At 39.5% G+C, this 18,108-nt stretch overlaps 1 protein-coding gene across 22 annotated transcripts in view; it reads right to left on the bottom strand.

Annotated features, from left to right (window-relative positions):
• LPP (LIM domain containing preferred translocation partner in lipoma) overlaps positions 1-18,108 on the bottom strand; it is a 728,299-nt gene that overhangs the window by 191,982 nt on the left and 518,209 nt on the right. For 21 of the 22 annotated variants that reach the window (XM_081536682.1, XM_081536595.1, XM_081536585.1 and 18 more), the window contains one exon: positions 929-1,055. In XM_081536682.1, the coding sequence (XP_081392808.1) occupies positions 929-1,055 (127 nt within the window). Of the gene's footprint in view, positions 1-650; positions 1,056-18,108 lie in introns of all 22 variants that reach the window. The other variant, XR_014067544.1, reaches the window with a different exon arrangement.

The raw sequence follows: 18,108 nt of genomic DNA, 5'->3' as shown, positions 1-18,108 counted from the left end.
AATGGGCATATTTTGTTTTCTTAAGTAAAGCATGGGATAACTTTGATTACTGAGCATATTTCTACATGCCAAGAACTTGACTAAAAGTGTTTTCTATAAATATTTCATTCAATACTCACAGTAACAGCATAAAACAGCCATTATTTCCATGTTATAAACACAGCAAAACAAAATGATATAGAGAGTAAACAATTTGTTTGCATTGTCTAAGCTAGAAAGTAGTAGAACTGGGACAGTTCTTGAAGACAAAGATAATATTTAATTATATGTTTCCCAGAGTATTTAATATATATTCATTAATACAGTCACAACCTATGGTTAATGTTGCTTATTTCTATTTATTTTGTTGCTATGATAATTGAAGCATACATATTTGGCATGTTAGCTTTTTTTTAATGTATCTTTAATACCTCATAATTGGCATATAAGTTATAAATTGACATTACACTAATGGACTAGATGGATTAACCATTGATAATTATTCACAGGTTTTGAGGAGAAGTAAAAACAAAACAAAACAAAAACAAGATAAACTCTTCCTAAATAGGGAAAAAAAATTAAGGGCAAAGAGTTCAGATACCACCCAATTCCCCATCTTGTAAATGAAGATCTTCCATTTCCCTGAACCCACACAGAAACTCTATCTCTGCCTAATGAGAAGCTAATAAATTGCTAAATATTAGCTTTTAAAATAAGATTTGAATTCAAGAAACTCTGCATAACTCCTGAAATTTTAGTCCAAGCTAAACAGATATCACCTTTAGAGCAGTTTCACAAAGCTGTTTCCAGAACACTCAGGTGTGTGCATGTGTGTGCCTCAAGATCAAAGCCTCTACCAGTGGAGCTGATACTATTCCTAATTACTGATTAAGGAAAACAGAACAGAACAGAACCTTTACTTTGGAAGTCAGTCCTAGACCCCACTCACCAAAGTATTCATCGGCGGGTGGATTTTCCATGTCATATAGCATCTTCTTGGTCAGGTGCTCAAGCTCATCTTCAGGGCGGAATGAGGAGGGTGCAGCTGGAGGTCCCATGGGCCCTGTTTGTCCACCCTGAAAAGCAGAAAACAGAGTTCTTTAAGGGCAATCTAGACACAACCAAGGCAGCCAGGTAGTGTTTGCACTGGACAGGGCTATTAGAAGGCCTGGGTTTAGGATTGATTGGTTTTATCAGCTACTCAGGGTCTGACCTTGGAGGTACCACTTTATTCACTTGCCTTATCTAGATAAGCCATCTATCAGGCTTTAGAAATTCATGTTTACAAAGAATAGAGCTGTATTTCATTCAACAATTGCGAGCAGTCAATATGTGCCAGTTGTATGTTTGTAAAAAGAAAAGAAGAAAGGATGAATATATTCAGTCTCTTCCCTTACGCAGCTTACAGTCAAGTGAGAGATATAGGCACCCTAATAATAACGATAAAGCAGTTGTAGAAAGTGCACAACTGGGGCACAAAGGGGACTCTGGCATGAGAGGAAGAATTCCAGAGAAGAGGTGTCAACACAGATTAGGACTCATTCAGCTGAAGGAGAGGAAACGTACGGGTTGAAGTATCTTACATTCAGGTGAGGAAAAAACCAGGTGGCTTAAGGAGCTCCTGGCAGTTGTATATTTTGAGACCATGTGTAAAGCTTGAGATAAGAAAGAAGATGAATATTATTGGATACATGGGGTCCAGAATGTGAAGGAACTTGTGTTCCAGTTAAGGAGGTTAAGTGCCTCCCCCCTGCCTCCACCCCACTAGACCACTCCTGCACTGCAAACAAACATATCAGATGAGAAAGTAAATCACCAGCATTAAACACTGGATTGGTGTTCAATAGATGGATGCACCTGAATGAAAGCAATGTGAGGGAATCGAAGGTCAGGTGAAAGAACACTTGAGGTGATCAGCCAAGAACCTACCAGACAGAAAATAGCTTGCACTATGTAAATAAGAGGGAATTTCTTATATTTTCCTTTGCCTAAATTCTAACTTTGACCATTTCCGATAGCATACCCCAGTATCTTCAATCAAAGTATTAAAAACAGAAAGACTGTTATAAGTTTAGAAATAATGGTGATGATGTTCCCTGTGGCTAAGGGGAAGAACTGAGATAGGGAATGCAGTTCCTTGATGTTTATCCAGTCTTAAAATTGTTGACCAAGTTTCTCCTTTCATGAATAGTTTACAAGAATCAGTTCAACAAAATTTGAAGCTGCATATTCATTCACTCATTGTCTTCACTATACCAAATGAGTACTTGGATGTGAAAATTCCTCGAAGTACATATCTCCATACAAAAGTTTCATTATTATAATATTACCAGAATTTATTTCAACAACCAAGAGGGCTATTAATTATTTGTGTTATGTCTAAGGCATGAAATGCCTTCTAAACTAAATATATGTGAAATTGTTGATTGGTACGTATTTGGCCTTTTACTCTATAATTATCTTTCATCTGGCACCTGCAGAATCATTACTTCACTACTCATTGTGAGGTAAAGAAATTGATGCCCCAAAAGATCAGGGCAGGGCTAATTAAGGTAAAGCCAGGACAAGAGCCCATCTTAGATTTACTCATTTATCCTAGAAACATTAAATATTATTCTCAGGGCCTCCTCTAAACTGCAAGCAATGCCTGTCCTATAGAGTTAGTGTGAGGTTAAAGCAGCTCTTGACTCATTCACATTTCTTTTGATTATTAGTTTATCCACACATTCTTACAGGGTCTTTTTGTGTACCCTCCACAAGCATCAGAGAGGGACATAAAGATATGTTAGACACAGTCTTTGCCTTGAGAGGACTTGAGTCCAGTAAGGGTGAGAAACACACACAAATGTTTCTTTACAAAAAGCACACTATATTGGTGGGAATATATGCACAATACGAACATTGGAGCGATTTGCTAGTATTATTAAATTTCAAATTGCTCATATATGCTCCCAACTTTTAGGAAAATTTTACAGAAATATTCATATAAGAACATAAAATTACTGTGGCCAATGACAGTGAAGGAATATATGGCATAGCAGTGGCATTATGGTTGGAGATAGAGCCTTAACAAAGTGAGCCTGTGAACTTTTCTGAACTTCAGATATTCTTCTGTAAAATGGGCTTGGGAATGCTACCTAACAGACTTTGTGAGAATTAAGATAACTTGATTTTTGGGTTTACCTGGTGGCTCAGTGGTAAAGAATCTGTCTGCAATGCAGGAGACACAGGAGATGTGGGTTCGATCCCTGGATCAGGAAGATCTCCTGGTGGAGGGAATGGCAACCCACTCCAGTATTCTTGCCGGGAAAATCCCATAGACAGAGGAGCCTTGTGGGCTACAGTCCATGGGTTCACAGAGAGTTGGACACAACTAAGGTGACTGAGGATTCATGCAGGCAACTTGATTTTCATGCTAAATAGAGCTTAACTACTACTTTCAAGTCATGGTAACAAAGGGACTCTGGATCCTCAACCTGCCTCAGAGGGAGAGGACTATCCCCCCCACCCCCCCGTACAGGTGACAACAATGAAGATGAGATAGGAAAATTATCTATATTCTTTTTTTTTGCAGGTCTGCAATTAAGAAAGAACTTACACACCAAATTTGGTATCACCTGGCTCTAAAACTCTATGCATTTTTTTAAACCAAACATCACTTTCCATAGAGAAAAATGGTAGAGAAGTATGAAATATTAATGGTGGTGGCTGTTTTAATTTAAATCAACAACTAGTAAAGAAAAACTAATAATTCCTGTTCCCAGCCCAACCCTCAGAGAATGGACACAATTTATCATTGTTTGGCCCTAATATCTGCTTGCTTTCCTTTTCATATAAACAAAGAAAGAAAACCAAGTTTGTCCTCTGTAAATCTAAGCTAGCAGTTCAGATTCTACCTTTAAGAACATACATTTCAAGCAGAGGTCTAATTTCAAAGTACTTACCATGTCAGTGTTTCACTGATTTTGAGGGGGGAAAAATGTGTCTATTATTTCTTTTATTCTACAAATACTCCTTCCTATTTGTTTTTGATATTGTTTCTGAAGTAACACATTTGGAAAGGTTCTTTTCTTTTAGATTCTAATCTCATATAATGACTATCCTGGAATCCTAGCATTTCTTGTGAACAAAGTATTTTCCCACATAGCTCAGTTGGTAAAGAATCTGCCTGCAATGCGGGAGACCTGGGTTCGATTCCTGGGTTGGGAAGATCCCCTGGAGAAGGAAATGGCAACCCTCTCCAGTATTCTTGCCTGGAGAATCCCATGGACAGCGGAGCTTGACAGTCTACAGTCCACGGGGTCATAAGAGTTAGACACGACTTAAGACTATCTTTCTTTCTTCTTATGACTAAAGACCTCAAGAGATCATCTCTTTCAGTGTTTCTGGGCCTTACTTGGCTATAGAGCTCTCCACATGTGCTGTCTCCAGTGGGTAATGCTCAAAATCTGTGGAAACATACTGGTAAAACCTCATGTTCTTCCTAGTTGTCTCTCATAGCCAGAAAAATACAGCTCAGGACTTTCTTCAGGGTTCAAGTCTCAAAGTAGTAGTTTACAGTACTTTTCTCATTGGGATGAAGAGACCCCTTTCAATTTCTGTCTTGCTTAGAACTCAACACATTCTAGGAAAAATTAATAACTGTCTGATTCTTTTTTTTTTTTTAAATAACCAGCTTCTAAAATTGTGTCTGGGCAAGAGACCACAATTGAAAATTTTTAAGTAGAGGTGGGGGAGGGCTGGCAAGGTATGTGATGCATTTTTTGTTTTTTATGTCTTCAAATGTAGAAATGTGAATAGTATCAGCAGTATACTCATTGTGACATAATAATTCCTTGTATCTATATGACCTTTCTCAAAGTGCCTGCTTCCACATATATGTAATCTCAAATGTTTACACAACAGGCTTGTGTGATATATGATCCCTTTTTATGGATGAGGAAACTGAGGCTCAGAGAAGGTAACTGAGCAACCTTGTGTGAAATACCAGCTCTGAAAGATAGCAGAGCCCTGTCTGAGACCAGGTGTGTTTCAGCTCTACTTCATAACCTCTCTGGGCTTCGACATTGTTGTCTCCAAGCACTTCTAGCTCTATTATTCTATAGTCATTTGGATTTTAATCTACTGATTGTATTATTTAATAAGCAAACATGTTTTTCAGAGTGGAGGCTTACTGCTAAATAGTGAAACAGAAGCACTGCAAAACAAGTATAAACACACTCTTAAGCCTTTTCTAGGGAAAAGACATTCTTATAAGTATCAATATTAATCACTAACATGTGTTCTTTGAAATGCCTGGACCTCCTAGTAAAGGTGAAAAAAAATTACATGATCCACAGATGAGTTATTGAGAAGTAAACTTCAGAGAACTCCTTCAAAATTCTCTTAACATACCTTTCCTAAGGAAATGCCAAGTGCTAAGCACTATCATTATAAAGTCAAATTATTCAGGATTCATGCCTCTGACAACTTAGTTTAGGAAGAAAGAGACATGAAAATAGGCAATTACAGTAAAGTGTAAGTATGAAAAAACAGGTACGAATTCAGTGTTCTGACATAGCAGAACACTGCCAGAAAGGAGGTGACTATTTAGTTTGAGATTAAACTGGATTTCACCGGGTGAAAAAAAAGGAACAAATGAGAGAGGGAGAGGGGAGAGAGAAAGAAAAGAAGAAAGAAAAGAGAGAGAAAGAAAAAAAGGAAAAAGGAGGAAAAAAAGTAAAGATATCGCAAGAACAATATGTACAAAAGACCATGAATATTAGCAAAAATGTTAAGAAATAGAGGAAGAACAGAGCTAGGATGAGGCTAGAAAAATGGACTGTGGTCAAACTCAAGACTGTTTCAGGCAATAGACAACCATTAGGAGATGGTTGGATGGCATCACCGACTCAATGGACATGAGTTTGAGCAAGCTCTGGGAGTTGGTGATGGTTAGGGAAGCCTGGTGTGCTGTAGTCTATGAAGTCACAAAGAGTCAGACACGACAGAGCGACTGAACTGAACTGAGGGGATTTAAAATGGTCTCTCTTTTTTTTTGGTCTTTTATATTTTGTCCTACCTCCTTTCAAAGAGAATGGGCTGCCTTTCTGGGAGCCTGGTGTCCTCTGCCAGTGTTCAGAAGTTGTTTTGTGGAAGTTGCTCTCAGCATTCAAATGATCTTTTGATGAATTTGTAGGGGAGAAAGTGGTCTCCCCATCCTGTTCCTCTGGTATGCAGGTCAAGAAGCAACAGTTAGAACTGGACATGGAACAACAGACTGGTTCCAAATAGGGAATGGAGTATGTCAAGGCTGTATATTGTCACTCTGCTTATTTAACTTATATGCAGAGCACATCATGTGAAACGCTGGGCTGGGTGAAGCACAAGCTGGAATCAAGATTGCCAGGAGAAATATCAATAACCTCAGATACGCAAATGACACCATCCTTATGGCAGAAAGCCAAGAAGAACTAAAGAGCCTCTTGATGAAAGTGAAAGAGGAGAGTGAAAAAGTTGGCTTAAAACTCAACATTCAGAAAACTAAGATCATGGCATCGGGTCCCATCACTTCACGGCAAACAGATGGGGAAACGATGTAAACAGTGAGAGACTATTTTTCTGGGCTCCAGAATCACTGCAGATGGTGACTGCAGCCATGAAATTAAAAGATGCTTGCTTGCTCCTTGGAAGAAGAGCTATGACCAATCTAGACAGTTTGTTAAAAAGCAGAGACATTACTTTACCAACAAAAGTTTGTCTAGTCATGTATGGATGTGAGAGTTGGACTATAAGGAAAGCTGAACGCCGAAGAATTGATGCTTTTGAACTGTGGTGTTGGAGAAGACTCTTGAGAGTCTCTTAGACTACAAGGAGATCAAACCAGTCAATTCTGAAGGAAATCAACTAGGAATATTCATTGCAAAGACGGATGCTGAAGCTGAAACTCCAATACTCTGGCCACCTGATGCGAAGAACCAACTTATTGGAAAAGACCCTGATGCTGGCAAAGATTGAGGGTGGGAGGAGAAGGGGACAAGAGGGGATGAGATGGTTGGATGGCATCACCGACATGATGGACGTGAGTTTGACGAGGCTCTGGGAGTTGGTGATGTACAGGGAAGTCTGGCGTGCTGCAGTCCATGGGGTTACAAAGAGTCAGACACGACTGAGTGATTGAACGGAACTGAAAATGGTGGGCTGACTTTACTAAAGTCATGCTTCTGAAGTATCTTTGGTGAACACCTCAAACACCAACGCCAATGATTCCTTAAAAATTGCAACCAGACATCATGCTATTTCTGAGCAATTTAATGGTTAATATGCCTTAAAAGAACTATTATTTACTAAGTAAATTTGCCAACTTCTCACCAAAATGTGTTTTCCCTTCCTTCCGAGCTCATAGCTAGACTATTTTCCACTCTCCCTTGAAGTTAGATATGACCATATGAAATATAGGAAGGAGGGGAGCTCACTCCTGGAGGAGACTCATCCACTGACTAGGCTTGCCTGCCTCTAAGTTACAGAAGGGAGACTGGAAAGATATACACTCAGAGGTTAATGGTTAAAAAGTGATGGGCCAGTGGTTCACAGTCTTTTTATTTATATTTTTCATTTGTCTACAATGAAAATTTTTTCTTTAAATGTGAAAAAAAGTTTTTTTTTTCCCTGACACAAACATGTCAGGAAACAGAAAATGTCCAAGTATCTATATCAGGCTCTTCTCTGCCACGGTTCTTGTCTTGCTAGGAGCCCAACTACTTATCATTTCAGGGAAGGCTTAATATGAATATGGCAGCCAAATTTGGATCTAGGCCCCTGGTAAAAGGTTATGGATGACACTGTGAAAAAACAGGGACAGTTTCTGCAAACAAAATGCACATGGACAGAATCTGCTTGGTGAGCAAAAAAAACCTCTGCCACATTAAGAACAATACAATGATAGTATCTATCATATTTGTATAGCTCTTCATCATATTTGAAATGTTTTATATTTTCTTATATCAAAACCTATTAAGTACAAAAGACCTATTTATTTCTCTAATCTTAGTTCCACCTTTAACTTGTCCAGTCATTTTGATCAAATCATTTCTATTCCCTGAACCTCGGTATCTTTATGTGTAAAACGGTGTTTTCAAAGATTCCTTTGAGTCTAACTCTATCACACTTTTGCGCCCATAATATGAAAGGCACATATCATTACAGATACTTATAGTGAAATCACAGATATTCATATTTATGGATACTTTGTAGTTTATAAAAACAGACACACACTGAGTAAGTGGAAACCTCATTATTACAGAGATTTCCACTTACAGGAGGACTTAAACTACTTGTCAGCATCTCCTGAAACAATCTAGAACTTCATTCAGCATTCTGAATCTGACTAAGCAGCTGGCAGGTCACAGGGTTTGTGCAGCCTACAGAACTTTCACTACACATGGGGCATGAAATCAAGAACATACAAAGGTTAACCACCCTTTCCTACCACTACTCCTCCTTGGGTAGAGAAAGCAGAATTCTGTCCCTCCTAAAGAGAAAAGGAAGCATAGTAAACAGCATGCACTAAGGTGCAAACAACAGAGAGCTCTAGGAGAATACTTGCCTCCTTGAATCTTTGTTATCACCAGTTTAATTATTTCAAAACATGTGCTAAGGATCCATGTTACAAAATGGCTACCTAGTTAGTCATCATATCAGAGTCTGAGTTACTCTGATATGGACCTCAGCATGGGCCATTTTTCTTCCATGAGTCCTTCCCTGATGTTGATTTCCTAGTCACAGTGTGCTGGGTAACTTGAACCTTACCAGAGAAGCACCGCCCAGGCAGATATGACAACAGGAAAAGGCAGCCAAGATATTCAGAGAGACTACATGATAATGAATACTCTATCACTCTGGGTACCAGAGCTGTTCACTTTTCTTGTCCATTTGCAATGATGTACAAGAGGTTCCTTCTCTCAGAGGGAAAATAACTTCAATTATGTGTTCTTGAAAAAAGAAACATTGAAATTATCTTCTTTCAAAAGGTAGAATTAGCCCCGTTTTGGAGCTGAAAGCCTGCCAGAAAAAATATATTTCTGATATTTTTGCTCTTTTTTCTCCCCCTATTTAACTATGTCAAGTTTGCAGTTTGTAATTTCCTGAGGCTGCTTCTACTTTCTGACTCTCACTGAATTATCACACTCTATGCTCAACATCTCACTGCTTAGTCAAAGGAGCACCCCCCCTTCAGGCCAAGGGCAGAAGATGGGCTGAACACCCACCCTGCTTCACATTTAAAGCAATGGATGGGTCACAGAGAAGGAAGGGGCAGGAGAAGAACTACCTATTAACAATTAGAAACTCACAAGTGAAACATTCCTTACAGCTTCATGGGAGCAGAAAGGCATGCTCTTAGCTTTTCTATTCCTAAGGCCCATTTTCTTGGAGAATGAATGGTTAAATGCACAAAGAAGACCACTAGAAAATCTGACTTTAAACTTTTGATTCTAGCTTGGAAATCCATGCCAGTTAGTTCTCAACTTTCAAAAACTTGGTTTTCTTATAACCTCTTTTTCATGCTCCTTTTCTCATGCCATGTATTGATTCCCCTAAATCACTCTCCTTAGGCCAAATTTGGAGACATAGGCAAGGACTGATGATCCTGAATGATAGCAAGGTGAAGTTACTGGATGTCATTGAATCCTGGGGAAAGTGCTGAGTGTCCACTAAGGGCCCATTCTGTTTGCAAACCAGGGCATTATGGTGATGTAGCCTGAGCTGAAAGTGGCTTCCCTCCACACCCATCCCTCCCAGTCCCCATGTGTCAGGGTGACCTCAAGAATGCCCGACTTTGAGCATCTTTATTGCTGGGCCTGAAGTCTCGGGCACCATTTCAATTCCCCACAGATTTGTTTCTCTATTAGACTTTTTCATCTATAAACTGGATGATAATAACATCTAAATCATATGAAGAAGCTTTATGAAATATTAAACATAATATTGTGTTTAAATGACAGTTACAATTACCAGGAGGGACAACTTACAAACCACTAACTAAGATGATTTTCTTCTTGGAAGTGGAATGCTTGTAGAGTAATAGTAACTCTTCAGTCTCTTATTTGTTGATAAATTACTCCAGTCTGATCTAGTCTATTTGAATTTCACTTTAATTATTGTAGCGAGAGATGTAATTCCTCCGTCTTTTAAACTATAAACCTTGAAATACATGACATTTGGTGAAGGTATGCTATGCTGGCTCTCCAAATTGTTAAACTGTTGACATCTTAGCCTTTGGCATCAAAGATAAACGGTAAAGCAGAGCTCATGTTTGGTTATTCAGAAGGAAGTAGCCTCCTTATGTTTTCCTGCCTAGATGAGCTCCAAGCAAAAACAGCATGTCCATGGATGCTCTCCCACTTGGTAGGCTGGTATGAAAAGTGAAAAGCAGGAGCCCTAGATACTCAGGGTCAGGAAGAAGGTAAAACAAAGATCTCTTGCCAACCGGTTTCATAGTTCTCATTTCACTGCTCTTTCTCTTCAGACTCCCATATTCTCCATACTTTTATCCTTTAAGAAGGCAGCCCTTCCTTAAAGGAGAAAGCCAGTGGCCTCTGTGGCAAGTGATAACATCCCTAGCAACCTGATTCCTACACGAGGCTAACGGAAATTATTTCCACAGCACTAGAGCTAAAACCTACCTGCATTTCTTTGCTCCATTAATTAGGCTTTTTGTGTGTTATGCAGAAGGGACTTGACATAACAAAGGCAAGGCAATGACAAGACGTTATTTCCATTGGTAAGTTTCACCTCAGTGGGACTCAACGAATAGAAGTTTGATGAATGGGATGAACTATAATTCAAGGTTGTGTTTTCAAACAAAACCAGGTCTTGGTCTTTGCTGTGCTTCACTAGTACCCGGCAGTGACTTTGGCTGTAAAGATGTTTCATCTTTATTTGGTTGCCTGGAACAATGCAAAGGGCTAGTTGCTCCAACATCAGGAAGGAGAGAGTTATGACAATGCACTGCTTTCCATGCACTGTCCACAGAAAAGCCATCCTCAACCAGACATCTTAGTGTTTTTCTTACCAGGGCTCCGGCCTTGACCAGGGTTCTAATTCACTAGGGCCTTATCAATTTATTATTGTTACATATTTAGATTGTTTCACAATTCTAGTCATTATCACATTAAAAAAAAGAGGGACATTAAAATAGAAATCTTCCCTTGTGGCTCAACGGTAAAGAATCTGCCTGTAAGGCACGATACATAGATTTGATCCCTGGGTTGGGAAGATACCCTGGAGGAGGGCATGGCAACCCACTCCAGTATTCCTGCCTGGAGAACCCTATGGACAGAGGAGACTGGTAGGCTACCGTCCATAGGATTGCAAAGAGTTGGACATGACTGAAGAGACTGAACATGTACTCTGATGATAACAAATGTATATAAACATATACATAAGAGTGCCAGTGTGTTTGTCTCTGTAAGTATTTAAAAAAAAGAGATACTGGAAAGAAACAAATATGAAAATGTTAACAGCTTATGTTAGGATGATGGGATTATTGAGTCAATATTTTTCTTTAATATTTTAAAATTAAATAGAATATAGTAAAAAATGAATGGCCCCTAAAAAATTAACAACTATACAAGACGTGAGATTTCAGTCTTATCTTTAGCATTTTCAGATACAAAGCCAGAAGAGAAAGAACGTGAAGTGGGGACAATTTGCTTAAAAAAAAAAAAAAAGCGGCACCTAGATTTTCAGTCAGATATGCACAGAAACACTTTCCTACTATACAAGCTGTTTCTATCTAAGTGGGCTTGACAGATGCCTGAACGTGACACAAGACACTGAAATAACATGCAAATCAGTTTTCGGTTTTAATATGCAATTATGACGCTTGGCACATCACTTTCCATGCCTGAGGTAAATTTCTGTTTTTGAGATTTTCGTGGGAAATGCACGCCGGCAAACAAATGGTTAACTCCCCATATTTCACCTAACACAAGGTGGTTTTCATTTGAGTCAGAAAGGTTCTCGCTCAGCGATCCAAGGCACTTTGGATGCAAAGGAAGGGCATGTGTTTTGTTTGGTAACAATGTCACTGGCAGCAAACAAGCTCATACCCTGACAGATGCACTGATCACAATGGATTTCTGGGCCTCGGTGGGGCAGGCACCGTGTCTTTGGGAGAATAAAGAGAACAGGGTTTTTACTTGACCTTTGAAAACCAAATCAAAGCAGCTCAACATGGTGGAAGATTAGCTTCTGGAGACAAAGGGGAAGGAGTCAAAAGTCCTTGCTTCCAGGGTACTGAAGCAGTGTCAAAAACTGTAGCCTCATGAAATCTACATTAAATTATCCACAAATACTAGTAATTAGGCATTATGGCAATCATCAAGATAATTGAGGTATACTCAATACCTCAATTACTGGAATTGAAATTCCAGTTTAAGGAATTTTTAATTCAGTCAAGAAATCAAGGCACATGAGGGAAAAATAATGAATGAAGCAAAACACTCTTGATGCTAACCAGTACGGTTTAGATACTTCAGAGTCTAGACTCCAGGAGTTGGCTACCTGCTGGGGTTCAAATTCCACATCCTCTACTTGACTCTTGGGTGACTCAGGGCAAGATGCTTCATGTTACTAAATATCAGTTGCCTAAACGGTATCATGGAGTCAAATAGCATTTATCCCCTGAGTTAAATGAGATGGCCCATGGAACTCATTCACTACCAGCACTGACTAAGAGTTTATTCTTATCCTTAAAGACACGCTATACCATAACACAGCCATTCCCAAACTTTTACTGGTTTCATGGAAGACAATTTTTCCATGGACTGGGAGGATGTTAGCGATGGGGAGCGGCTGTAAATATAGATGAAGCTTTGCTTGCTCACCCAAAACTTAATTCCTTCTGTGCAGCTTGGTTCCTAACAGGGAACCCCTGTAGGTTGGGAGCCCCTACTGTAATAGATACCATTGTGAATATAACAACGGATGATATGGATTTAGAGGAAAGAGTTTATGGAGGACTGGGGCATACCAAAAACACACCAGGGAGGATAAGCTGGCTTTAGGATTCAAAACAAAGGAAGAAAAGCCTTTGCATTTCCATGATCCTTTACAGGAAACAAGGAACTCCAGGGCAATACTCACACATGCTACATTTCATTTAATACTTTTTAAGGCAGGAATGTGTGTTTTTTGTACAAAGAAACAATCATGTTAGTGACTTAGCCAAAATCACACCCATAGTAAGTGGCAGAACCAGGAGTTAAACATGAGTCTTTTGATCCAAGCTCAGTGTTTTTCCACTAATTTACAGCTGCCTCTATATATTCATTTAGAAATATGAAACTTACATGATCTGTCATAAAGGTTAATCAAGACAGTCAACCTCACTGATTAAAGCATGATGCTAATTATACCAGAGGTTGGAGACCAATGTGGCCCCGTTTACTTTCAGAAACATTGATTGTGGTGTAATGGAGAAAGTGTGGGCTTCAGCAGCAGAAAAAGCTGGTTCAAACACCAAGTTATATTCCTTATTTTGCATAACATTTCACAAGTTTTAAAAAATTTCTCTTGGTGTAAGCACCTTCATCTGTAAATGGGGTTAAGGGGCAGGCAGGGAAGAGGGAATGTTTCCATTTCAGGGCCACTGTGAGTAGTAATACCTAAGGTGATACATGGCATGTGCTAATATTTAATAGGGGCTCATGACTTATGTTAAATGCTCACAAACAGTCTGTCAAATGTGAGCTATGGCTGCCTTTCAAATGTGGCAGGAAGGTGGATGAGGGACTGTGAATGACTCAGTGCCATTCATCAGCACCGCAGCAGAGGGAGAAAAAGAGCATGCCCTGACAATGAATCTAAAGGCCAGCAACACTGAATATTTCTAACCGGTCAGCAACTTTGATTCAGATAATAGCAATTCTATTGAAGAAATATCCCCTTTCCATAAACTCTGAAAGGCAGAAATATATACGTACTTAATGTATGTATTTATTGATTTATAATTGATGAGACTGAAAATAATTAAGGTATCTTGAGTAGTTTAGCATGCACTAGACAATGTTCAAAATATGTTAACTCATTTAATCACTACAGCAGCCCCATCAGATTGGAGATCCGATTTTACAAATGAGGAAACTGAAGCACAGAGATCACCTTGATGGTACCTGGGAACTTGGAATCTGAACGCTGTCATCAATCCAGAAAGTACACGTTTAAACATCACCCAACTGCTCAGACTCTCAACCCATCTACACGTTGTTTCAGAGGGATTTTATGACCTATCTACTATGTTTAAGAGGATTTAATCTTCTATTATGTCTTAAACTATCAAGGGAAAGTTCCTTAGTGACAAAAATTAACAATTTTATAATTTACAATGTTGTGTTAGTTTCTGGTGTACAGCAAAATGACTGAGTTATTTATATACATATATGTGTGTGTACGTGTGTGTAAATATTCATATTCTTTTTCATTATTGTTTCATATTCTTTTCCATGATAGTTTATTCCAAGATACTGAATATAGCTCCCTATGCTATACAGGAGGTCCTTATTGTGTATCTCTTTTATATGCAGTAGTTTGTATCTGCTAATCCCAAACTCCTATTTTATCCCTCCCCGCTTTCCCCATTGGTAACCATCAGTTTGTTTTCTATGCCTGTGAATCTGTTTCTATTTTATATAGTATGCACATGTATAGTATTTCCTCTGTGTAAAAGATGGCAACCTAGAAAATAACAAGTGTCCTGGGTCATTCTGATGTAGATGGAATGAGAGACTTAGAGAGATAGTGCTGGTTTTGGTGTTTTCACTCATGATTCAGCAAGGAAAGTAGAACTTCCCCTCAAAAGATTACTTCCTTTATCAGTCTCTGATACCAGCTGGAGAGGTACTGCTAATTCTTCAGACAGAAAAAAGAAATGATAACTAGCACTGTACTGGAGGTGGACAAGGGGAAAAATCATGTAAAGGGTCATTGATACTCTAATACAAAAGACTAGGTGTTAATACCATTCCCAAGTGACTACAGAAATATTTTTTTTTTCCTGTTGGGTTATAGTACAAGCATGAATAAAATACTATGAAATATTCTATTCTATAAGAACTCAGGCCTCACCAAAATGTGCCACCCTGTAGTCTATTTGGGAAGTAACTGTAGATCCTCTGCACTCTCTGAGCATTCCAGAAACAGAAGACACGTTAGAGAGGTCATTCGGTGGGAGGTGAATCCCCACATTTATCATGAGAACACTGAGAGTCAAAGAGGGAAACTGAGTTGTCCCAGGTCACCTAAACAAGTGAGTGGTAGACTCCAGAAGGGCTCGAATCAGGAAAGCAGGGCTATTTTGAAACTAGTTCTTTTTTTCGCCACCATGAAAGATGCACTCAGCAGAGTGATGCATTCTCAGTGCCCTGTGAAGTATGGTCCTTCTTGGCACAACGTTGGGAGCCCTCATCTCCATTTATACAGCATTCTGAACTCCCAAGATGGAAGCTTCTGTAAAGTGAAAATCAGTGTGTTATTCTCGGCCAGCCTACACAGACTGACAGCAGCTGGCACACACAGATGTTGTCCGCAGTGGAGTCTTCAGGCTGTGCTGCTGCCATTCCCCTGCCAGTCTCCCCTTCCTCGACGTAACAAAGGGTGGTTCTCTTCACACTGTGCAGCATCCGTGAGCCACTTTCTGTCACAGGTGAGTCCAGAGCCCTAGGGAAGTTGGCCTCAATCTCTCCCCTCTTTTTTCGTCTGATCCACTGTTTTCTAATAGACTTGGCTGCTATTAATATACCGTGTGTGGTACCAGGAGTGTTGCATTGTGGGTGTTCATTTTCTCTTCTCTGTTTTCTAAACTTTTGGTGGTGTCATTATGTTGCTCTTATAACTGGAAATTAATATTTGTTAATCCAAATTGTATTTACTGAGCAGGCACAAGGTGGCAGACCCTGCATCAGGCATCACTTTGATTAGAAAGGTGAGGATAAAATTAGAAATGCGAACTACCCCATGACACAGTAGCATAAACTGACATTAAATGTAGCTGATACTATTTCTTTATGGAAAAGACGTGGATTGAAGTATCCTAAAGGGTAAGAAGGGGCTTCTCCAGTGGCTCAATGCTAAAGATCCATCTGCCAATGCAGGAGACACAGGTTTGATCCCTGGGTTGGGAAGATCTCCTGGAGCAGAAAATGGTAACCCACTAAACTATTCTTGCCTGGAAAGTTCCATGGACAGAGGAGCCTGGTGGGCTATAATCCATGGGGTCACAAAACAGCTGGACATTGACTGAGCAACTGAGCATGCATGCAAACAGTAAGAAAAGGGGTCTTGGATGAAGATAAATAGAGTGGTAAGTGGCAACCATATATACCAACTAAAAATGTGCAGGAATTGTACTCAATCAATTTTTTACACATTATATGAAATGGCATTAGATCTCTTTCTCCAAATGAGGAAAGCAGAGGCCCAGGAAAGTTAGGGAGACTGTCTGCAGTCTTGCAGGTAGTTCAGGAAGAGCCAAGATTCAAATCCTGGTCTCTCTGGTTCTCATGGTTGCATTCTTAATCATGAAGCTACCTCTAGGAGAAGAAGAAGGGTGTGGAAGGAGAGCAGAATGTTGTGACTATTCTCTTATCCTACCTGGTTCTGACTATAGGGATTTCAGTGAGTATTTATAGAACCCATCTATATTTCACGCTGCTATTTATCAGCCTTCAAAATGTGCTATTGCTTCTGCTTGAAGGGAACATAAAAATTAGGACAGCCTCTCACTTCCAACTTGTAGATTCAAGAAACCTAGAACATTTTTGAGGACATTAAAAAAATTATAAGTAAAACTGGGGAACAAATGAAAACTTATCTTTAAACAAGTGGAGCGGTCCCTTTAATAAAATAATAAAGACAATAATAAAGAAGGCTGAGTACTGAATAATTGATGCTTTTGAACTGTGGTGCTGGAAAGACTCTTGAGAGTCCCTTCGACTGCAAGGAGATCAAACCAGTCAATCCTAAAGGAAATCAACCACGAACATTCATTGGAAGGACTGATGCTGAAGTTGAAACACCAGTACTCTGGCCACCTGATGCAAAGAGCCTACTCATTGGAAAAGACCCTGATGTTGGGAAAGATTGAGGGCCGGAGGAGAAGGGAATGACAGAGGATAAGATGGTTGGCTGGCATCACCAACTCGATGGATATGAGTTTGAGCAAGCTCCAGGAGATGGTGAAGGATAGGAAAGCCTGGTGTGCTACAGTCCATGGGGTTCCAAAGAGTAGGACACGACTAAGTGACTGAACAACAACAAAGTCCCTTTAAAGCCACAGATTTATCAGTTTGAAAGGTACATCATACCTGCATTACTGTGGCAAACTTTAAGGCTTATAAGTTTAGGTTTACCAAATTCTAACTTCCAAACGGAAAGCCTAACCCATGGCAAACAACAGGCAGGCCAGATGGAGGCTGAGATGTCGAGCACAGACACTGTATACAGAGGCCACAGGACTTAGGATTTCAGCCTATAACTACCCTTGGAAGTATGATATAAATCTTTAAGAGTTTGGTAAATGTAAATATTGACAATATATTGAATAGAAGACATGATCTATGACAGAATAGGTTTACCTTGGGATCAGTCAGGAAAGAGACACAGTGATTTCAACAGGTCAGAGAAACATATCAATCTTAAGAATCCCAACCAGAAGTTCCTAAGCTCACTCAGCTAAAGAATGAATTCAGATCTCCTGATATACCACCATGTGTTAACTAGATCAAAAAATGCTTCTTTCTCACAGTTTCTCTGATGTCACAACAAACATCTTACAAACACATAGCACAAGGAGCTTTATGACTTCGGATAAGTCAGTTTACTTCTGTGGGTCTCAATCTCCCTGGTGACTGAATGGATAGAAGTATTCAAACCCCTACCCTGTGGACCTCAGAGAGATTTTATTAGGAATGAGTGAGATCATGAATTGAGAAAATGTCCTGAAAACAACAAAAATGTCAAACAGAGGCCAGGGACAGCCAACATCACTTTTTTAAGCCACTGTGAGAAGGACTCACTTGCAAATACAATTATAAGCACAGACAACTCAACTTCTCCTGCCAAGAAGATTTGTTGCCCTTGATGAAGTGATAG

Source organism: Giraffa tippelskirchi, chromosome 2, assembly GCF_054371585.1.
Source record: "Giraffa tippelskirchi isolate mGirTip1 chromosome 2, T2T-mGirTip1v1.2.pri, whole genome shotgun sequence".
NCBI lineage: Eukaryota > Metazoa > Chordata > Mammalia > Artiodactyla > Giraffidae > Giraffa > Giraffa tippelskirchi.
This window is presented reverse-complemented; position numbering and strand designations above follow the sequence as displayed.